Source organism: Neopsephotus bourkii, unplaced genomic scaffold (assembly GCF_033783945.1).
Source record: "Neopsephotus bourkii isolate Nb327-2 ecotype Australia unplaced genomic scaffold, CSIRO-AGI_Nbou_v1 NB_168, whole genome shotgun sequence".
NCBI classification, from domain to species: domain Eukaryota; kingdom Metazoa; phylum Chordata; class Aves; order Psittaciformes; family Psittacidae; genus Neopsephotus; species Neopsephotus bourkii.
This window is the reverse complement of record NW_026900684.1, coordinates 6,397,352-6,421,386: the sequence shown is the minus strand read 5'-3', so window position 1 is coordinate 6,421,386 and position 24,035 is coordinate 6,397,352. Positions and strand designations below refer to the sequence as shown.

Genomic DNA, 24,035 nt, shown 5'->3' with positions numbered 1-24,035 from the left:
TTTTCAGGGGAAAGAGGAGACAGACTATATTGAAAGTGAACTTACATAGTATAAGAACATTTCTGCCTTGTTCCTATCTCCAGTACTCCCTGGTTATCTCGGTTTGATCTCTTTTACCACGAAGAACTCAATATTGTGAAGAGACAAATAATCAGTATTACAGTGTTTTGCAATATACAATTACTGAAGGGGTAAGGAAATCAGATTAGTGACCTAAATTTCCCAAACTGGTGTGGCTTAGATTAGCTTCATAGTGACTTTTGTTGCTTTAGTTTCAAAAGAAGATGACTTCTAATAATACTTTCTCTACATAATGTCCTTCATAGGTGTATTTTTTTATATATGCATATATATATAGCATTGATGTTATATGTATATGTATTTATATGCACGCATGCACATTTCATTATCATTGTAATGTCCAGTTAAGCTTTTTAAGCATTAGGGGAACGAGATCTGCACCAGTTAAGATCTGATGGTTATGTGACTAGTCAGGTGACAGAGCTATAAAATGTCTCCTCACCTTACCAATCTCTTTTGCCTGCTTTGCTCTTGTCTCCATTACTATGTTTCAAACTCTGTGCAAGTCTGTCATTGTCTATTAAAGCTGTGTTTGGTGTTTATGGGCTTGTTTGGTTTTTGTTTTGTTTCTTGTTTGTGTTACTTGCTGTCTGTGTGAGAGAATTCTTTGATTAATAATACTATAATTCAGTTATATGGAGATCTTAACTGATGTAAAGGAATATTAAGGAATCCTTTGTCTGCCCTGTTCCCCTATGTGAAAGATAAACTTCCCCAATAGCAGCACATATGCTATATTAAATCTTTTTCTTTGACACCTGCCTCTTGGAAACCCCAATTAATTTACACAAATTGTATTACTAATCCTGCCCAACAACTCCATGCAGCACAACAAGGCAATCTGTGCATGAATTGAAGGTGTGGAGTAGCCTGTTCATTCATTGTTCCCAGCTGAATGAGCCCTCTTCAGAAGACGAGTATGCCCATAGATGATAGTGGAGCTGTGTGAAACCCTTCCTTCACCCTGCTGGGTGTGCTCACCCTTTCACCTGGATGCGTTTAGAGCCTATGATATTCATCAGACTGGCTCCAGTCTCAGGGCTTATCTACATCAGTGGTTTTAAAAGTACACTCTTCTGTCAGCATCGCTGCTGCATCTGCACAATAAATTTTGCTAGCTTAAGCCATGGCTTCCAGGAAATTCAGCTATGTTGGCAAAACTTTTCACTACAGACTGGATCTCTCAGTGCTTATGTGTTTTTTAAGTGTGTTCCTCAGCTGTGTGAATACAGAGACAAGGTTTTGATGCCACCAAGTTCATGGTACGGGTGCTGGGTGTGTTTTACTTTTTCTGGTACCTGCATTGCTTCAGCCCTGGCCCACCTTTCAGGAGTGGGAGAGAATGATCAGTATTTTCCTAGAAGTTTATATGCTTCTGAATGCAGCTAATGCAGTTGAAGGAACTTCTTGGATTTCCTATTTATACTACCCAGTCCTTCAATTTAGGAGAGACATGAGCCCTTCAACTCCACTATGTAGATCAAGAAACCTTCTGGATCTTGCCTTCTCATGCACCTCATGCCATCTTTCTGCTACAACAAAAAATAACTCGGGTATCAAGACAATTCACGAAAAAGTTGATGCTTGGAAGGGCCTATACTTGAATGACGTTTCTGTCCTTAACTATAGAGTAAGAAAATTGAATAGTTTTTTTTATTGCTTATAAGGCCATGCAGATAACAATTTAGGGATACATTCTGTTTTATATTAAAACGGAATTGGAAATATTTAAAACAGGATCGAAATTAAACTACCTGCTCATCCACTCAAGTTAATCCAGATGGATGTCTCTGAGGCACTTTGACTGTCACTGTAGGAAAGGTTCTTTTCCTTGTCTGCTTGCGCTTTCCTTGTCATGTAAATGAGCCAAAGCCTGCAGTGTTTCTGGCTTTTAGTCTTGCACCTGTACAATTAGGAATAGGTTAGTTCCAGTGTAACTGAACTGTGGAGCTGCTCTACAAATCTGTGTTAGATCAGAAAGGATTTCACTGATGATTGTTAAAAATTTTCATTATTTTGTTATAGTTAATTGTCCATGTGTTTTGAGTCCAACTTTCCATTTATTTTAAGGGACTTTTTTAAAGGACAGAAATTGCCCACAGTTTAAAGGTCACCTTCAGAGCTGTTGCTGAAGCAAATTGATGCTTTTGTTAGAAGGAGTTTTAATCAATGATTGTGCTGAGAAATTCTGAGTATTACCTCTAAGCAACTTCCTTCCCCTCCAAAGGCATAATATGATGCTTCTCAACACTTATTGTAGGAGCTTGTGCTTCTTTTGCAAAATTGGGAACTTCAGGTGGTGAAGATTTCAAAGGTGAAGATGGGTTTCTCTAAGAGATGTGACTGCAGGGGTCCAGGTGCTATCATTGGGCTCTGCCAGCAGCAGCTCTGCTGCATGCCTGTGGTTGAAATTTGGTGGTGTGTGTAAGCACAGGCTTACCTTACCTATGGGTAACACAACCCAGCAGAAGAGGAGGTCAGCAGGAGGTAGTTCTTTGTCCTTCCTGAGCTTCCTGAAGGAGGTTTTGCGTTACTAAAGGTTAATTGTTTGTTCTTTAAGTACTATTAATAGAGAGGATCTTGTTTTGTAGGCAGGGAGGGCCATGCCAGGGTAGGCTGTGTGGAACAGTTTCGGAAAGAAACATGCTCCTTTGAACAAAAGTGCTAAGTACTGTGAGAAATCTTGTCTCTCCAATAGTGATCCAAAAAACTTGTTTTAAAAATGCATTATTCTTTTGTTTGTCCTAGTCAAAAGTCTTAGGTCTGTTGAAATTGGAGACAAAACCTGGGAGGTAAGAGTGAAATGGAGTGATTACAGGACAAAAAGTTTTTGCATGACCTTTAAGGTAAGGCTAAAAATCTGATGCTATTAAAGGGATGGTTTGAAAGAGAGTTAGAACAGGGATTACAGAAAGGAAGTGATCCAGCAGGGCAAACAACCTCCAGCCTTTGCTGTCTGCTGATATCGGATAGTGCTGACGAAGAGACAATTAGATGATGTGACAAGACGACACAGCTTGTGCAGAGAGGGAAGCAGGAACCTGGGGAGTATAGAGGAAACCATGACAGCTGATATAGTCTGAATAGGTGGAATAGCCAAATAGAGTAGCAGGGATTGCTGCTGTAAAAACTTAAATTAAAGGGTGCTTTACATCATATTGTGTAGGAATTTCCACACTACTGTGTTGGGAGTGGTAAATAAATTTTGTGACAGTATGAATATACAGTACTTCTCATGTTTCTGTGGTGATTTTTCATCATATTTGGGACTCTTCTTGTGTATGTCAATGTTTTTGATTGGTTGGTGTTTTGAGAAAGTAAGCTGGGGGGGCAAGGGTATAAGTTCAAGCAAAACAGCTCTTGAGCACAAAAAAAACCCCATGGCAGCAGGATGCCTTATACATCTTACTAGTCACTCTTTATTGAGGTGAGTCACTAAATAATTCTTCAGGTTTCCAGACTGCAGCAGTATCCTAATTACAGTGTGCCTGGGACTGAAAAATCTGGTTACCTGTCAGATCACTGTGAAAAGAAAAATCTTATTGTGAATATCTTCTGTTTATTTGGAATTTCAGCTTTTACTATGAGAAGCTGTTCATGGAAATGAAGGCTAATGGTGTATATCAGTATCTCATATCATGCAAACACAGCAATAGCTTCCATACCTATCCTTCGCTATTAATTCTTCCCTCTCCTTTGTGTCCTCAATGACATCCTCACTGCAGTTTCTTCAGGTCCTCCTTTCATTTCCAGGCACCTTCACAACGTTTTTTTCAGTTCAGCCTTGTGACTGTATGCCCAGCTCTTGCATGTCACATGTAATATACTTCATTTCCTTTATCGTGACTTGAGAGATGTTTTATTTTTGAAACCTCACTACTGTCAAATTGTTTGAAATTAACTCAGAGTTGTTGAAGGGGGAGTTGAATGATCGACAGCCTGTTCAGATGGTAAAGCTGATATACTGATAGCTTTGTTCTCCAAACAGAAACATAGAAACCATTGTGCTGTTCTCTCTGCTTGGGGACTCGGGGGCTGTTGCTTCTTTGCTGATGACTTGCTACATGTTGCTCCTGTGTCAGGTTCTCCATCCCACTTCTTTTACTTTAAAAAATCCTTAGATTACTGTGGCTTTGTTCCAGAAGAAAAGTGAACTATGTGGAAGAGCTCTGAGCAGGTGCAAAAGTAAACATGGGAGATAACATTCAAGAAGGAATTATCCTCCTATAAATCAGGAGACCATTGAGATAGGTTAAGTAAGAACATGGTGTGGAGAATCGTGTAAAAGACGGGTAGTGAAGGAGATTAATTGACATGAATGCATAAAGGATGAATTTCAAGTTTTCAGGAGTGTAGGAAAATATTTAGGTGTGTTTAATTGCTGCTGAATAATGAATTACCCAGTGCTAACACTCTGAATTTATTCCTTGGCTCTGAAGTAAATAAGGCACAAATTTTCTCCCTTCTGAAGTTTTCTTTGTTTTCTTCTTCTGCTCATTTTTTCCTCTTAATCTCTTCTCTCTTTCTAGATTGCTGTGTCACTTCTCTTCCCTAGTGTTGCCATACCGAGTGCTAATGATTGTTTCTCTTCACTTTCTGTCCTGAGCTCATTTTGATGTCAATTTTTTCTTTATTCTGTAGCATTTCTGCTCTCTAACTTCTTTTGCCCCTCCATGTTTGTATCATATATTCTCATCATTGTTCTTTCTACAGCAGAACAGCGTATTATTTCGCTCTTTTCGGTATCTGTGTTCCCTTTCTCACTTAGCTCTCTCAGCCCTTCAAGATAAAACACATCTTACTCAATTCCCCCAAGTCAGAGGCAGACACTTCTCTCAAGATCAGAGTTCCTAACAGTTTCTTGAAACCATTTCTCCCAAGGAGGAACAGAAATGTTCAGTGTAACTCTGTACCAAGCTCCTCAGAAGAGTCTGTTCTTGTTGACAGAGCAGTGAGCGAGCAGCTTAGCCCTTCTCCTTGCAAATTATGTTTTTTTGCAGGGCCTGCTTGGCAACTTGATAGCCAGCATATAGACTGTTCTGCTTATCCAACTCACTGCTATTTTCAAGTTTCTCTTCCGAAGGTTTGCAGCCTTGCTGTATGAAGGCTTTCAAGCAAGCAAAAATAACTGTAGCTCCATCTGAAATGCTGCTGTACGGGCTCTGTACCCTCACAGGAAAATGTCATCTAGGGAAGTGCTCCCTCCAGTCTTGCTATTACAGAGGGTACATCTTCTCTTTCTGCCTGTATGAGGGAAGGCAGGAGGTGTTCTTCCCAGCCCTGTCCCCGGGGTTTCAATTTTAAGTAATTGCAGCAAAATCGTTATACAAACACCAACCTCTATAACTAACCAAGGCCATGCCAAACTCATCTATCTTGCTCATTTTGTTGACTCTTATTGCAAAACACTTCTATAATGAACATACACTACGTTTCTTAGTTGTTTATTCTAACAAAGTTGAGATTTTTTGACAGATTATGTTATTTTCTAACTTACTAACATGACATCCTGTAGTGATGGTAGATACGAGTGTTCCCTTCCCCTGACTGATGCAGAAAAATGCTTGAAGAATACACAATATTTTTATTGGTATTCTTTCTCTCTCTCTGTCCTCCTCCCCCCCTCCCCCTTTTCATTTGTAATTCTAAAATTTAGGGTTAGTTAGTGACATAAGGACTTTACATTTTAATTTCCTTTACATTTTAATTTGTGAACTGACTGATAGACCATCTCTTTCCCACTGCCCCTTAAGAATGCTGACTTCAAATGCATCCTCTCTAGTTTCTGTGCCAGAAGATAGACTTTTAATATTAGGAAGTGAGTTTCTAGATATGATGACCTGAAATGTCCATGTATTAAGAGTCATCAGTTTGACTAATGGCACACCATAGCTACAGATCATCCTAAGCACCTCTTCAAAGTGTCATTTTTCCACCTCAGTTGATTTCTGACATATCTCACTTTATCAGCCACTGAAGTGGAAATTTCATCACTCTTTTATGCCTTTTCAGTTTTTCTTAGTATTTGTTTGTAATAGGTTTTATGGGTGATTAGTTGTGTGAATTGTGAGTATTTTTTGTGGACAGGAGATTTTCTTAATTTCTGTATATTGCATTTAGGCTTTTTAATCTGTCTGTTACATGTACCAGTTGATTTGCTCTGTTTTGCTGTAAAGAATCATGCAAGTACTATGCCTAGTGAAAATTGTAACTAATGTGATATTTATATTATATAATGTTTATATTAGTAAACTATTACAGATTAAAAGGAAATTATTAAATTGAAATAATGACACTTGTAGTAATGTATCTATTCAACAGCACTACTTAGACGTTATTTTCAACAGCTATGGAAATGCTGAGAATAGGCATCAAACATCATCTTGACTCACAGTCCCTAAAATCCTTTGCTCTTATTTCAGACAGAAGTACAAACCTGCTTCTTCTCCCCAAATTCTTATGATTCTTTTACTGCCTGTGTTAGTGTAGTAGTGTTCCATGAAAGGAAACTTGTTCCCAGTCTAAGTAAGCATTCGGCTATGCTTGTATTATGGGATTGGTGTGAAAGGATCAATGATTCTTACTTTGTAATAATGGCAATTAGTAATAGAAATATTAGTAATTCAGTAATACTATTGCAGGCTTTTGAATGCAGCTGGAAATACAATTTAGGCATTCCTAAGAATTACAGTTAGATTTCGGTGTTGTGAGGCAAGTTTGTGGTATGTAATATGCAAGTTCTTTCCCTGGCTTGGATTTGCAGCTCAAAGCAGGGAAAGAAGGGCTCTACTCTGAGCAGCATGCTCCTTTTCTTACTGTTCCTTTTCCTTTTGAGAATGCGTAGGAGAGGTCTTGTTTGGCTTTCTTTTATAATAACATTTTGTATCGTTACAATTCTTCTGTAACAAAGGAATCTACAGGGTTTATTCTCTCATTTTTAAAACCTTTTTTGAGCACTGTATATACTAAAGTGATTTCTGTTCTTCTCAGAACTAGTTCAGTTTTAGCTTTGTGTGTTTGAGATGTCTAAAATGAATATACATATTGGAAGGACTTATACTCTATAGCAGATCCATAAATCAACCCAAACAGTGTCATAATTCCTTCTATACAATTATCTCTTCATTTTAATAACAAACATCTTTTAGTTCTTAACTTTTTACTATGTAGCTTTTTAGATATCAAGGCATAAAATATTGAGGTATATTTAGACTTCTTAATCCGTTAATTTGGTGTTCACTGTACCAGGTTTAATGCTGGAAGAAGGTTCTCAGAGTGAGACAGGGATGGAGCACTGTGTAAGTTTAGGCAGGACTGCCATCCTGTTGCCCAGCTTATAATGAACCTTTTGGGAACTCAGAATTGAAGCCACTGAATTAAATGCAATAATTTTCCATAACAGTTTAAAAGGCCTTCAGGCATGTTAAAGTTGTGGCTGGGTGGTTTAGATAACACTCTGTAGCGTGACCCTGAAGCCTCGTTTACATCTTGGCAATTAAAATATATACTACATTTTATGTCTATTGTACTTTTCCTATATTGCAGTGTAGGGCTTTAGTGTTTAGGCTTTTTTATTGTCAAGGAAGAAAAAGAAAAGGTAAGTAACTGTGGTTTTTTCCTCCTTGCTACAGTGACTTTATATTATGTTGCCATAGTGATTAAGAGTTACTGCTGTAAGGCTGTCCAGGGGAATTTTAAATACAGTGTAACACTCCGAACCCCTGCATCACTCTGCTTTGTCTGTGTCTGAGACTTCGGTCATCCAAGCTCCCTAGGTAGCTTTGACACTTGTGCGTGAATGTGCCTTATGCTCTATTTTGGTGTTTACACTTGGGATCTCTACAACACTTAGAGTAGAAAAAAGAACTTTAGTAATTTTCTTGTTTTAATTATTATTTGCACGTGCTTTATCTGACTTGGTAATTAAATATTGTGCTAAATGTGCTAATGATGTCCCTGGACACCTAAGGGGATGAATACTGGTCCTTGTGACCTGGTCATATACAAGAAATGCTTCTCTGGTTCTCTTATTTCCCTTCGAAATTCAGTTAAGGGTAATATGTAAGTGCTGGTTTAAAAATTGGCATCTCCTCTTTACTGATTTGAACTGCTCTTAAAATTTGAAGAATTTTACTGGGAAAGCACAATCTGAGGCTGCAATCCACTAATTTGTGTACACAAATGGTCATGATTATGTAAGAGCTTACATGTCAGTCTGGTGGTCAGCAAACACTGTCATGTAATCTAGACAGTAGTCTGTGTAACGTTGAGCGGATCACTGAAGAAAATCACAGGATATCCCAGTGTTTAGTGACGAAGATGAGCATCCTCAGTCTTTATACTTCAGAAAGCATTAGACAGAAATTCGAAGTAGTAGCACGCTTAAAGTCTTTTCCAAGTTTCTTCAGTATATTCAGATCATTTCACGTTAGTATTGTAATACAGCATGTAACAGTATTTAGGAACTTTTGTGGATGAGTTAGTAGTTCAATAGCTTTGTAAATATTGCTGAAAAAAAATCATTTAATTGGAGCAAAGCTGTTCAATGGACCATAAATGTTGACATATGGGCAAAAATTGCTTGCAGATGAAGGCAAGTGTTTTTGTAACATTTTGCAAAATAAATTTAAGCTGGTTTGAAATTGTTATCCGATTTATCCAATTAGTTGCTGTGTTCCCTTGAGTTTGTATTGTATCTATTACAAATACTCTATCTGAGCTTCTTCTAAGGCATAATAAAAGAAACCTAACCACTGCATTTGGGTAATTCCCCCAAGATGTAGTTTTTGTGTTATAGGAAATGGAGGACAAGAAATATGTTCAAATTGTGTAACAGTGGTTCATTTAAATATGAAAATTTGAATGGGAGAACTTGTTAATATTTTAACTGTAGTGATCTTGATAGGAAAGGAGCTGAGCAGATGCAGTAAATGAAAGATCTGGGGTTTTGTTATTAAAATATTTTTCTCAATAATAGAAAAGATTTCTCTGAAGTTGGGGTGAGGGGTGTTTTGGTTTGGGGCTGTTTGTTTTTGTTGTTTTGGTTTTTTTCAAAGGGAGTAAGGGGAATAAAAATCATGATGGGACAAGTTAAGTCCTGCACATTTCTGAGACTGTAAAACATCCCACCTCAGTAAAAAACCTTACAGTTCAGATCTTGTAAAGCCATCTGCAAGTCTTCTTTTGTTTGACTTCTCATGCCTGGCTTACTACTAAACGTTAGCAGTGATACCTATTTCTGTATTCTCCAAATACCTTTGTGTTCTGATCATGCTATAGAACACTTATTTGTAGACAGATCTTCAAGACAGCTTTTATTCTGTTTCCTTCTTTCAGATACGTGTATTTGCTGATGACATAATTTGAGGTATGAGCCTGAAGATGGGAAGTCTTTCCTAAAACTTGCTGAGGAAACACTGAAATGCCAATAAATACTATTGATTTTTATAGTTAAGGTTTACTGACAGTAAACAGATGTTTTATATAATGCCAGATTCAAAAAGATCAGGTTCTTAAATCCTACAAGGTTTTTTTTTCCTTTGCCAGAAATGCCAACAACAACAACAAATCTGCTAGTCTTCATTGTTGTGGCAGTCTAATCCCTGTTAGTGTTTCTATAATATGGCGCTATTAAATAACGTGTACTCTTTTAACCTTTTCATTCTTTCCCTGGCAAGGTTTTTGGTTTTGTAGTATAAAGAAGCTTGGATCCTTGGGAAAAAAAAAAAATAAATCACCTTTGAATAGCATATGTCAGTTTTCCCCATGGTGTGATTTAGTGATACTAGGAATTAGTGCTTCTTTAAAGTCTTGAAGCAATTAGTTAAAAAGGGAGATATGCTCCCACGTGAAGTCTTTATACTGCAAAAGAATACCTGTGTGTCTGTTAATAATTATTTTTAAAATCACAATTCAGTTTAATGTTAATAAGGCACAAAGTTTATAAAATGTGTAGAAAATTGTTGTTCTATGAAAAGAACATGCTTTCCTTAGTGAAATATTTTAAAATCTGAATGTTTCATGGCAACTGAAACGACTTGCTACATGGCCATGCAGACATCTATCTAAACAGTCATACATATAATTAATTATTCTAAACCTTGGTTTTCCTGCTCATATACAAATATTTCAATTTCCTTTTAACCACTTAACATTTGAAAAATATAATAAATATAGAATAATTTTGATTTAATGGAAGGCTTTGTCTTTTTGTCTAAATTGAGATTCACAGAGGTCAAGAAATAACAAATCTTTTCTGAGAATTTCAAAACAGAATAATAAAAGGCCGGCTGCCATTCACAAACTTGAATTACAGTTCTGTAGTAAATTAAATATTCTAAAAATCTTTTCAGGAGTGACAACTAATTAGTTTGATATTAAATGTTTAAAATGAGATAGGTGAAAAGTTATACAGTGATGTTGGTTTTGCTGAACAATTTGCAAATGGAGTTGGCCATTCCTTTGTGATATGTGCTGTAAACTGTCATTTTAATTCTTCATCACAAAGGACTTGACTGATAGCGCTTTCTAAAATAATCAGTTGTAGTATTTAAGTATTTTAAATAGAGTGGAGCAAGGTTCTCCTCGAGACAAAGGAGAGAACCATAACATAAGGGTTTTAAATGAGAAATACCAAGGCCTCGGTTAACAGGTGCAGTTGCAAAGTAGTGTTCTTCATTTAGATGTTTTGTCAGCTATTGATAGATACAAATTGTTTTTTTTGTTTGTTTGGTTTTTTTGGGTTGGTTTTTTTTGGGGGGTTTTTTTGTTTGTTTTGGGGTTTTTTTTTTTGACAAAAGAACAGAAGCAGAATTTCCAGACTCTTTCTCACTCTGAAATGTAGATATTGTGGTTAAGTGTGCAGGGCTCAAGAAATGAAACTGAAAAACCTTGTTTTAAAAAATAAGTGGAATGAACGTAGAGCAAAATAAACAGTAACAGAAATAAGATTTTTACTGTACTTTTCCTTTAGAACTTAAGGGAAGGAAAAACTATTTCTGACTGTCATTTACAAATCTGTTGCTTGCTTTCTAGCTCAGGCTATGTAGAATATAGTGCCTTGGAGAAGTCTTCCTGCATATCACCTGTAATGCTTTTGTAGCTTGCTGTGAAACTGTGTATATTTTCTCAACAAGAACAATTTTCTGAGAATAGAAATGATAATAAAATATTGTAGAAGTCATAGACATTAAAACCAGAAGTTTATGACAAACAGAAGTCAAACTTGCCATTAAAGCATGCATCCTTCTCAGAATAAGACTATCTACCTACACATAGACTTTAGGTCAGTAACATGTTCTTAAAGCTGAAAAGCTACATTCCTCTCCCCTCCCCCCCCCAGTTCTCAATCTCCTTTTGATCTTGTAATCTGTTATATAAAAATGAAAATTATTGTGGTGCTGTTCTCAAAAATTTCTTTGATAGTTTTTTTGATCAGGGTAGCTCATGCATGAGACTCTGGGAAGTCTCGCAAGCATTACAGACGTGTCTCTCACCCATCACTGATGAGATCTTTCATTCTCTCCCAGACAGTTAGGAAGCAATCACTGCAATTAGAGGACATTGTAACACACCAGCGGTTGTCTTTCTAATTTTGTTATAGGTGAATGTAAGCTGAATGTAGAGAAGACTTCTAAATAAGCTGGACTGATGTGCACAGAGAAGGAATGAAGTATGGATGTGAAGGAACGTAGGCCTTATTGTTCCCTGACAAAGAGCAGACGAGACAAGGAGCGGCGCTATACAAATTCTTCTGCAGAAAATGAGGAGTGCAGAGTGCCTACACAGAAGTCTTACAGCTCCAGCGAAACCTTGAAAGCTTTTGATCATGATTCCTCTAGGTTGCTGTATGGAAACCGGGTAAAAGATTTGGTCCACAGAGAAGCAGATGAGTATACCAGACAAGGTAGGCAAGATGTTTTAATATAGAGTGTATAATTCATTAGTACCAAGTAACCAGGCATTCTTGCTGCGGGAAAAGTCTCAGTGTCATTAATTTTAGTAGTACTCTACACACATGTACCTGTACACCTGTATCTCCTTACATGTTTTACAAAGATGGCAAAGCATTGTGTACCATCTTTGAAGTAGATAATATATGATGCACAGGAAAGTTAAGTAAATGGCCCATGTTGGGCAATGGGTCAGTGACAATTTTGCAAACTCATGTGAAGTGTTCAGGCCTTACAGTTTAAAAATTAGACCCCCAGCATCAATTTGACTCAGTAACAGATTGTCCAAACGTTTGCCACTCAAATATAGCTAAAATATAAATAGCTTCAAAATTAATAAAAATAAACAAATACAACTGTTCCAAGAAGGCCAAGCTCTATGAACAGGTTTGGGGAAACACAGTGTGTGTGGATGAGTGTAAGAATAATGTATTAGCTCAGTGCCTTTATCTTTTAGCTCACATGGGCAGTAACAGAGCACTGTATGGTGACTAAGATGAATTAATTCATGATCAATACATTTAGGTTTGTTGGGGTTGGGTTTTTTTTGGGGGGGGTGTTGGTAGTTTTTCTTTTTTGTTGTTGTTGTGTTTTTGTTTGTTTTGTTTTGTTCTTTTTTTTTTTTTTTTTTTAGTGGATATCTATGGTATCTAACCAGATGCTAACACATTACTAGAGCTCAGTGTTGAATTTGAGTCCAGGACTGGAGAGACATAAGAGATCTAAATATCCATGGAGATGCTCAAAACCTGACTGGACATAGTCTTGGGCAACTTTCTGTGACTGACAGTACTTGAACAGAGGGTTTGGACTACATAACCTCAGTGGGTCTGTTTGCACCTCAGTGGTTCTAAGAGTTTGTACTTGGCTCCAGTTGGGGTTAAGCATTTACACATCACTTTCAGTTTCAAAATTGTAGTTTCTGGAATTGGCATTTCTACAACTAAACTACTTAACATAGGAAAAGGAAAACAAGTGAAATGCGTGGAGTACTGCAGCCCAGTTATCTGAAAGGATAAAGCTAGGCCAAGAGCTTTGTGAACTTATACCTCATTCTTTGGTATAAAGCTGTCTTTTATGAAGAAACAAGGATAGATTTATGGGTAGAAAAAGAAAAAAAGAAAGCTTCCTCCTTGTGAGGAAGTCCTTAGTTTTTATTTTAGAAGGGATTAAAAATATTTCCCTATTGGTGTTTTTTCTTTGTTCCAAGTAGAATAACTTTACATTAGAATTAGAGCTGGCCCCATGGTGTTGACTTTTGCCTACAAATGTTTGCAAAGAAAATAAAAATATTTCTCTTAGGCTGGTGTAACTGAGGCTTGCACCTACTGTAGTCTGTCTGCTTTCTGCTGTGTATTTTTGGTTTCTGTGATATGTTGAAACCTCAGGTCATCACTACTCTCTAGTTTTTAAGATGTTAGTCACCTTTATCTCATCACTTTAGTAAGGTAAATTCAAGAAGAAACTTTCTAAGATCTGTGCTGTAGACACTTTTTTAGTAGTGACAAAATTCTATCAAAGTAGAGATCCTTTATGTAATGAATTCATAAACTATTGCCTGAGTAGGGTACTATTCTTTTTAAATAGCAATAATGGAATGGAAGAAGTTCTGTGGTATGTCATGTCATATACAATGGTGCACTGGGGCTTTGGTGGGTTTTTTTCTCTTCATTTTCCTCAGAAATGCACATAGTTTTTAGCTAATACGTACTGCCCAATATGCAATAAATTACATGTCTATAGCCCTAAAATGGTAGTCTGGCATATGTAGTGTCATCTTCACCTTTCAGTGGTCTCAGCAGTGTCATCTGTGCCCATCTGATTTTCCTTGTTGTCCTTTCAATTCTCTTTGTTTGGCTTATTGGCTTCCCCTCTAATGCATGCTGGTTTAGCACCTTTGGGGACTGCCTGCAGGTTTGACAGGGTCAGGGTATAAAGGGCTTGTTTTGCTGTCTTAGGTAGTGTGTTCCTTTTGATTCATTTTTGAAATAATTTACTGCTTCTGGCATTGGAAGCATTTTATGGAAAAGGTCTTCAAGGTCATTCCAAATGTTTTTAAATAATATATAAAACATGCTTCCCTGTGTTTATATCCCCCCCCGTCTAGAAACAGAGTGCAGACACGTAGCTTTGTTGACAGTCTAATTACATTCTAGCCTGCTAAATCAACAGGAAATAAATCTAGAAGCAAAAAAGGCAAGCTTTAATAAATACCTTTAATTGGAAACTAATTTTTAAAATTAATCATGACTAATGTTTCACTTATTCCCCCCCCCACCCAGTGTGTAAAATAACAATATTAAGTTTCCAGTGTCTGCTGGAAAGCTACTGGAGCAGTTACATGAGTTTCTCGAGTCCCTCAAATGTGGCACACTTTTAAAAATGTCAATGTGATTTTATGGCTGATATTTTGGAGTAAAGCCCTTCAAAGCTTTCTGCTAATGAATCAGAAATTTCCCACCACCTTCTTAGACTGCCTTTGTGCTTCCTGCTTCCCCAAATCCCATGGTAGGAATTCCAAAATGGATACTGCCACTGGAGATAGATGTGTCCTGTTTAGTGGCAGGTTTATCCCAGGACATCTTGCTGAGAGAAGGTTCTCCAGCTGTCAGTTCCAGTCACAGAACTTTTCTCTTGGCTTATTTTCTGTTGCTTGAGATTAATTGCATAAATAAGAGCCTAAAAATGCATGTTTGTTACTGTAATTACAAAAAAAAAAAAAAAGGATTTAAAACATATAATAAAACGTTTGAATGTAAACTTATGATATACCTGGGATTATCATGTGAATTCTGAAAACCATTTAACAAGACTTGAAGGGCAGGTATGCTTGTTTAGGAAATTGTAACTTCATCTAGGTAGCACACTTTCGGTTGACATCAGTGAGAGACCTACTGTGGTGGTCTTCGTAAGCCCCTTCACCTGTTGCAAAACTGGCTTTGTTTTTAAACCCTTCAGATGAAGACATTTTAGCCTACTATTTTTAGAACTACTGATTTAGTTATTTATTTTCATGTTGTTGTTATGATTCAGAAAAATTGGTAAGCCTGTGGATAATTAAACTCAGCACCCCACCATGTAAATAAAGACCATGAGCTATTTTCCTTTGAAAGTATTCCTTGACAATGGATGAAGCACCATGAAAGACTGTTTGCTTTCCTAGGTGTGACAGTATGATTGTTTGCTGTTTATGTGTTTAGAGAGGAAGAAGACACTTTACTTTCTTATGCTTTGAAGTATCCAACTATAATGAGCAGCCTGATTTAAATGGACAACTTCTCTAATTGAATTCAGCAACCTGAATGCTTGCATTTTGGAACATGCCCAAGTATCTTGCTGAATTCAGGATTTAAGCTGACTGTATGAAGTTGAATTTCTCTGCTGTACAGAGAAATTTCTGTGTTTATGAAATAAAACTGCTGTGTGAAGTAACACAAAGTACATAGGAAATTGCTATGCCAAATGAGAACAATCAGCCATTGGAATAATCTCCCCAGGGATGTGGGGGATTCCCCAATGTTAGACACATTTGATTCAGCTGGAAAAGTTGCTGAGCCATCTTGTCTAGACTGGGCTTCTGCCAAGAAAGGTTGGACCAGGTGATCTTTGAGATCTCTTCCTCAAAAATACCTGAAAGTGTGATGTGACTGCAGACTGGGAGGGAAGGATTTTGCATTGTAGAAAGTAATTTGTATTGTTTAAATTGCATTAGGATAAAATAACTGGAATTCAGAATAATAGAAAAATAGAAAAATAATTTGAGGGTGATCCTGAATCAAACCTGAACTCACAAGAACTAAACTTTTTATTAAGTTAGTAAGACAAATACAGGTAGGCAAAAACTGTATTTATTTACCATCAGATACATGTTAAAGGGAAGAGAGGAATATGCAGTACCTCTTAAGTAGTCATTGTTCCATCTCAAATAATATTGATGTTGCAGGACAGCGTAGTGACCCTATAGAGTGATCTGTATATTATGTTGGTGAGGTTTTGCACAGGAGCAGGAGGCTGACCCATGAGCACAGGTGGCAGGTTATACTGCAGATTTGCTCATGTTCGTCCTTTTGTACAAAATAATCACAGGACTGTTTGTGAACTGTGTGAATTGAAAGGCTGAGCTGCAGACACCTTTTGCTAACAGAAGACCTGATGAGGCAGTGGAAGCTCTGTTAAATTTTTATTTTTGAATGCTTGAGTCAGCTATGGTTTAGCTTGCAGGTAATGTTATTTGGTTGTCTTAGCTGGCAGTGAGAATGAGTTCACCATGTTTATCAATCAGAACAATTCACAGTCAGACAAGCCTTAATGTAATTTATTTTCATGTCACCCCTTTCAGTTTTGCAGGAGAAAGTACTTCTATGTATGGTTTTGTACCTGTACTCTTCTTGAATACTGAAGTGCCTAAATCAGATTAAATACCCTAATAACTCCTGGGAACCGCAAAAAAAAGGTGCTGAACTTACCAGACAAGTGAAGAAAAATAGTTTCTTTCCTTCGCTATATGCTGGATCACTGATGTCAGGTTACTGAAAAGCAAAGCCATATACAGTACATTCCAGTGTGTGGATGTATTGTAGCTATCGTTCAGCTGCCACTCCCATGACACTTAGATTTAGGTGCTAGAAAAACCCCACTATTCAATGAAAGAGGGACCTGAAACAGTGATATATATGCTTTGACAATTTTATTGTATAAGATACTAAACATTGTCAAGGATACATTTTTAAGACTTCAGAAACCTGAAATATTAATTGCAACTTTTATCCTGATGTAATATGACTCCAAAGCCTATTGCTTTTAAATACGAGCTGCTCAAAATGAGTTATTTGGATAGCAAAATATTTAATCTTTCTAGTCTTCATAAATGTCAACTGTAGGATTAAAGGATTTTAATGTCCATGTTTTTAAACCTAGAGCCTACTTTAAAGTAACCTCTTTGAAGCAGTGGAAGGACATACATGCAAGACCATTTTGATCTACTGCTACCTATGCCTTAATGAGGGACTGATTTTGACTGTAGAGTAGGCAAGTGATTCTCAATAGAAGTGAATCAGCCTGCTTTGCAGACAGTTTACGAGAAGGTATGAAGTAATAGATAAGTGACTCTGTGCTCACCTGATGAGCAAATTAATCACCATTCAGTGACAGGGCAAGTGCTATCTTTCAAAACCTGAGGCAGATATTAGAATTAGTGTTTTATGTTCCTGGCTGCAGTGCAACATGTGTCCTGATTATCATCATGACAGATACTTTTTTGTTATGCTAAAACACAGCCACCTGCAGTACCTGCCTGATTTGAGTGGGTAACTTATATAAGGAGCATGCAGTGCCAGTGTGTTCTGGATAATTTTGTGGCCTTGAGCTACACATATAACCTTCTGCCAGAGGTGTGTTTTTTTTGGTTTTTCTTTTTTTTTCCCCTCTGTACTACAGGAATAACACTTACCTACCTCACAGGCGTGTTGGGAAGATTAATTAGTTTATGTTTGCAAAATGCTTTGAAGATGGAAAGCCCTGTAAGTGCTAAGTAATATTATCATCTTTCATTGCTGTACTAGTTACTCCTTAAAGCAACAATAAGAAGTTAATTGGTTTTCAGGTTCCAGGTGATAAGGATCTGTTGACTTTTAAAGTTACTCTATTAGCTACAGAGTGGTACTAAGAAAAACCTTTCACTTTTATTTGATTGGTAGTACATTTAGCTCAGGCTTAGTGATATGCACACTTGCTCTAAGGTATTCATCTAGCTGAAATTGTCCCCTTGTGGATCATGGTCTGTAGATGAGCTACAGATCTAGAGACAAAGGGCAATTGTGATTCTCCAGGGAAAAATCAACCTTGGTTATTGTCAGTAGACTGCTTGATCAGGCATTTCTACGCAGTCTTCATCCACAGAGTAAAAATCTTGCTTTGACCAGTTCAGTTGCAAAATAAAAGAATTAAGTTCTTGATCATATTGGCTAGAGATTTGTAAGGTGACCAACAGGGCTTCACAAGGAGTTTCAGCCTCATAGAAAGACAGGTACTGTAGAGGGTCTGTGGTTGCTCCTACATCTTTCCATATCCCTTATACTGAGATGTATGTGCTGCTCGTTCATAATGAAAACTAAACTAAGAACTAGGGAGATAAATGGATCACGTGCATGGCTATGAAAGATAACTTCAGTGTGTTAACATCTAAGGAGAGAATAAAGCTAGAAAAGTGTGCAGTTAGCGATGGGGTGAGGAATGAAAGAGGCTGAAGAGGCCTGTCTGTGCCATCCATTGATTTAGTGCTTAAGGCTGAGATTCAGGGCTGTAGGCCAAGCTGTGAGTGATTGCTTATTCCATCACTGGCAAATAAATGCAGAAAATGAAGCAGAGATGTAAAATGGAGTAATTCCTCAGAAAGTTCCTAATTCTGAAATTAGTTTGCACAATGTCACAATTTACTGGCTTGAGAGTCAGTACTCAGCGTTACTGAGCAATTAAAGCTGAAAGAGGAAATGGCAGGGCCAAGAGAACACATTTGCCTCTAGTTTTGTGTTCCTTCTTTTTTGCTTTGTAGTGTCATAAATATCTGAGTTGAATTCTTTCTTGTCTTTAATATAATAGACATTATGCAAGAAAATCTAAATGAAGACAGTGCTACACTACGTCTAGGATAGGGGTTTATAGAATGGAAACCCTTTTGGAGGTTGTGATGGAAAATGTGAATGAGAGAGGGGGCAAAAGAGATTTTCATTTCTGCAGAAATCCTTGGATTTTTGTTTCCTGTTATTTCTTGCACTTACCTATAGCAGTGGTTCAAGCATCTCATTCAGTCCAAGCATTACAGGCAGAGCTGATAGCAGTGAGTATGGGGTACTTGTTTATGAGGTCCTACAAATAGAAATATATGGGCTACCCTGAATAGGTGTGGTGTTTTGTTGTTGTTTTTTTTGTGTGTGTGTTTGGTTTTTTGTTTGTTTTTTGTTTTGTTTTGTTTTGTTTTTTTTTTTTTTTACTGGTTCAGGGCCTGTTGAACTAACCAAGATTTCTGTCAAGCCGAGAGACACATCCCTCTGGGGAGCTCTCTGCTCACTTGTGGTGTCAAACATGCTTTTTTCCCTTGTGGAAAGGCAAAAATAATGGTAGTTTTTCACTCCTCCCTGTATGGAGGAAGAGCAGTGAGCCTGAACTCTATTTTGTGTGATTCCTTTGATACTGCCTCCTTTCTCCTCGCCTTCTTTCCCCATTTCAAGCTGTATGTCATGTCATTAGCATCGTACTGACCTTAATGTGGCAGTTCATACCTGTCAAATCTGTGGTTGTAGGCTCTTTGCAGACTGGATATCCATCATCTCTACATTGCTTACCCTTGGGTCATATTTTCTTCACATCTATCAAATTTAGTCTTTATTCATAGTTTGTAATAAATGGATGCTGAGATGTTGATGATTTGGTTCCAGGATCCAAAGTTTAAGACAGAGGCCTAAAATGTCTATACTGTCATTCTGGTCAGAATCAAGGCTGTGTTCCTTGCTACTCATGGAGTTAATGTTTCTTCTTTCAAATCTACAGAATCCTGGGGTTTTTTTAGGTTTGGGTTTTGGGGTGAATTTCTTTTTCCTCTTGCAGCCCATGATCTGGACAGCTATGTTAGTTTCTCTCAATTTAGTTCATATATTATGCAGTCATAGTCATAAACACGGATTTTTAAAAAAAATCCCAAGATCTGGAACCATAATGCTTAAATTATTAATTATTGGAACATTATTGCTGATGCTGCAGCTTGAAGCTTTGAGTTGTGCAGTTGTGAAATTATCTGCAGCTGACTTTAATCTTTCTCTGTAGTAACTTCAGAGGGTTTGATGAACAGTTCTTTATCCTTATACTGGATTAAGGAGTGCTTCATATGTTCTAGTCCATGGATTAGTACTGAGGATCCCCTACCACCCTCCAGCCTAACAGAGAGTAAAATTGAGTCTCCCATACTGCACAGAAGAGTCTGCATGTTTGAACCAGAATTTGGAAAACTGGTGGCAGGAAGATTCCATTCTATTTCTTAAAATAAAATTTTTCCCAGGCTAGCATTTCAGTTTATGTCTCCTTGTGATTCTATAGCTTAATGCTAGTAAAAATACACAGCTGTTTAAATACGATGCTTGAAATATTTTAATTTGGGGGGGGTGGGTGTTGGTTTTGGTATGGGGTTATTTTTTATTTAAAATTGACTCAGGTTTTGAGTCCTACATAAGGTTCTTATACCAAGAGTGGCATAGTAAGTGCAGATCAAAGAACTCACAGTATCTGGCACTAACTTTTTCAGAAGTCACTGAGTCCATGACTTAAATCCCTATATGCTTTTGAAAGCCTATAAGGAATGCAAGAGCTGTGTTACTGTTTGCTCAGGAAAACGAGCACGTGAAAATTATATGCACAGTTGCTAACATTTAATATAATTTAATGTTGTTATTATGTAATCTACTGGATTTTTGGAGAAGCAAATGTCTTTCATACGCATCTTACAGCTGCACTCTGAATCAGATAATGATGAGAAAAGGAGGTTACGATGGAAAAGTGAAGAGAGTGGAAAGGTCAAGAAAGAGAGATTAAGAGGTGACAAGGAAGAGGGCTGTGATGAGTGAAGAGAAAAACATAGGAATTAAAACCAGGAGGAAAATGTGATACAGTGGATTAGGATGGTTTAAATCTCACAGATCATTTTCACAAAAAGAAAGAGAAAATCAGACTGAAGTAACAACAAAATACTCTGCAGAATCAGAAAGGAGAAATGTTAATGTAGTCAAAGCTCATTACTTGTCAGTCTTCACTGCAATTTCTTGCACCCTAGCAAACAGAACTGCAAGTACAGCTTTGAAAACTCCTTTTTAGTAAATTTATAGTGAAGTTTGTGACAGAATAGATGGTATCACATCTATTACTTATTCTCACAAAAGTGTAATTGTATTCTACCCACCCAACATTCTGGCTTCTGGAGAGAGCATTTTTACACTACTTATCAGTTTTATAGACCATCCAAGGCATCTGTTTTGCTGTTGTTTTTGGTTTTGGTTTGTTTTTTTTTTTTAAATCTTTGTCCTTTGATTTCCAACAAATTTGCTATTCTACTGTACATTCATTTCCATTTTAGTGTCCTTCCTTTCAAGACCTTTCCTTCCAAAGGACCACCTTTGTAGGTGTCCCAGACCGTATTTGCCACAGTAAATAGAAAAACTTATTATTTTCTTTATAAAGAAGTTACGTATTTTTCCTTAAGAAACCAGGTAGGACTGACACTTGAAAATAGATGATGTTTAAGGTCCCATAGGAGTGCATGGAATTCTTGCAAAATCGGCCCAGCTCTGCTTTGATCATCTGTGAAGATGGCATCTAACCCATGTTCTCAGTGGTCCTGTACTGACTAGCTAGTGCCCTGAGAACAGTTTTGCTGCCTGCTGTTATATACAAAGAAGCTCTTTTTTTTCCGTCTTTGACTAGCACATAACTGAACTCTGTATTTTTCAGAAATTAGAAAAGTGAACAGGAGAGCCAGTTGGCAGTTAACAGGTATTCCTTCTTATTTGTCATGTGTATAAGTTAGGAAGGCAAGGTGCTGTTGAATCAGGTCAGTAGTCTGGAGCTATTGGTTGTACAGAAATGGTGAAGCATTTCAAAGATGCAGTGCAGCTGTGTGCTGGCTTCCACTCTACAGAAAGTATTCAGAGGTACTGTGAACGAGCTCCAGGTAACCTGCTTCAAATATAGCCCACTAATAGTATCTGAGCATGAGTACAAAAGGAAGTACTTTCCCCATATCAAAACAGCAGAAAACAGCATGGTCCTTGCAATAACAATTTTCAGCAGTCTTGACATCAGTGCTGCTTGTATAGTAAGCTTATATGATAAGCATTGTATTATGGGGACATGTTTGTATGCAGTACTCTGCATATCAAAAATAAAAACATGAGAAAAACACTTGTCCATGTTTGCTTTCTGAAAGAATGAGACTTCTTTTAATTAAACAAATGAAATCAGGATTAAGTAGGGAATCAGGGAAATCTATGGGAGAAGATTGTTCTCCTAAGGAGTGTTGTCATAGTTTTGTGCATATATAGCTTTTGTTGTTTGACAATTTTTCTAAGCTTAATGTAAGTATTTTTGTCATGTGTTATCATGGAGTGATTTTTGACTGGCAGGGTGGTGTTATAGACAGATAGAAGGCAAGATACAAAGGAAGAATAGATTAAAAAGGGGACTGACAAGTAGTAAAGGGTGCAGAGACAGCAGATGCAGCGCAAAACTTCAGAAACATAAGCAAGAGCTAAACTAAATAGACCTTTGACTGTGGGCTTGGATGGGTTTGGGGCGTCTGCCTTTTTAGTACCATGCATATCCTGTTACAACAAAACCAGTTGGCAAAGGCACTCAAACTATAATTCCTCTGGTTTAAAAGGTAGGGGTGTGGGTGTATTTTTGATGTTAACTAGGCAGATACTTTGGAGACTTTTCAGATTTTTGTTTCTTTCCCTCTTTCCAAAATAGTCTGTTGTTGCTGAACCCTGACTTGTCAACTTATCAGTGGTTAATGAATTATTAAGGACTGTGCTGATGTCTGGAGATGCTGACAGATTCTCTGGTGGATATTTTTTTTATTCATTCTTTCTGTTTGTTTCCACTTTTCATGGTTTTGAAGAGAGTATCTCCGTCTATATACTTAGTATAGATTCAACTTAGAGTAAGGACTAACAAGTGAAGAACCATGGGGCCTATTCTTTTGTTTAGCAGTCCTCTTCAAAAACCCATTTCCACAAGATAACATTTCCAACTTGAAGCTTAAGTAATTATCGACATTTTTGAGTTAACTTTTCACTTTAAGCCAAGGAAACAATTGTGGCACAAGTACAGCAGGTTTCCATTTAATTCCAGCTGTTAACCTCTGGATTTCTGAAATAATACATAATTTCTGCATACGTCAAATTTGCTTATATGCACTATTTTATTAAACTTGAAAAAAAAATCATTTACATTTCTAGACAATGTGTCCTGTGTGATTCTGGCAGAGAAATATATATGCAGGCACATATACATACTCTTAAAAAGAATTGTTACACTTTTTTGTACGTATTTAATGTAGTTAAGGAGATACACCAATTTTATGTGGTTACAACATAAGAGGTAGATATATATGGTTACTGCTGGCAAATGCTATGTTTTTAACAGTGATTTCTGTGCAAGCTTCTGAAAGTTATTTTAGAGTTATGACATTAAATTTCTTCTTGTTCTCACAAATGGAGGGTGTCAGCAGTCCTAACATTACCCATAAATTCATATTCCCAGGTAAGAGAAATGTAGTATCTAATGGTAGTGTGGTAGTAAACAGCATTATTTTTTATTTTAAAACCTAACTTCATGATACGTCATCCCAAATAATGCAAAACTCCCAAAGGTGTCTCCAGAACAAGTCTCCTTGAAATGCTGTGTCCAGGGTTTTTCTCTATTTTACACTTCATGTTTTTTTACTTATAAAGGAAAGCTAAACACCACCACCACCACAAAGCATTCTGCCTATTCTGTATTTACATTTTCTTCTCAGGAATTAGTTCATTACAATTTCCAAGTTGTTTCTAAGTCTTTATGAACTGTTGAGGCACTTACTGTCAGTAGGAGAAATTGCAAATGTGTGTATAGTGTAAGAGACGGATGATTAAATCCCTCACACTGAAGTCATTCTGGAAAGGTTAATTGGAAACTCTAAGAACACAAGAAGGAGAACATCCTCTCTTTTTCTTTCTTTTTTTTTTTTTTTCTCCACACTCTGCTCCTACAACCTCCTTTTCACTTTTTATATTTAATTTTTTTTTCCACAGTATTGTTCATTATCAGGTAAAAGCCCTCAACTACTCTGCTGCCCACTACATCAGCATTCCAACTGTGTTCAGCCCTACCTTAGTCCTGGAAGACTTCCTGTTTTCATTGGTCAGGAAACTTAACATGTTGTAGAATTATTGTATCATGGATGTATGATTTCCTTTGGGA

At 37.1% G+C, this 24,035-nt stretch overlaps 1 protein-coding gene across 1 annotated transcript in view; it reads left to right on the top strand.

The window, feature by feature from the left end:
• Window positions 1-24,035, top strand: part of TENM3 (teneurin transmembrane protein 3) — a 1,300,329-nt gene that overhangs the window by 967,441 nt on the left and 308,853 nt on the right. Inside the window, exon 8 of the mRNA XM_061372205.1 lies at window positions 11,684-11,986. Within this exon, the coding sequence (XP_061228189.1) occupies window positions 11,755-11,986 (232 nt within the window). The 5' untranslated portion in view covers window positions 11,684-11,754. The remainder of the gene's footprint in view (window positions 1-11,683; window positions 11,987-24,035) is intronic.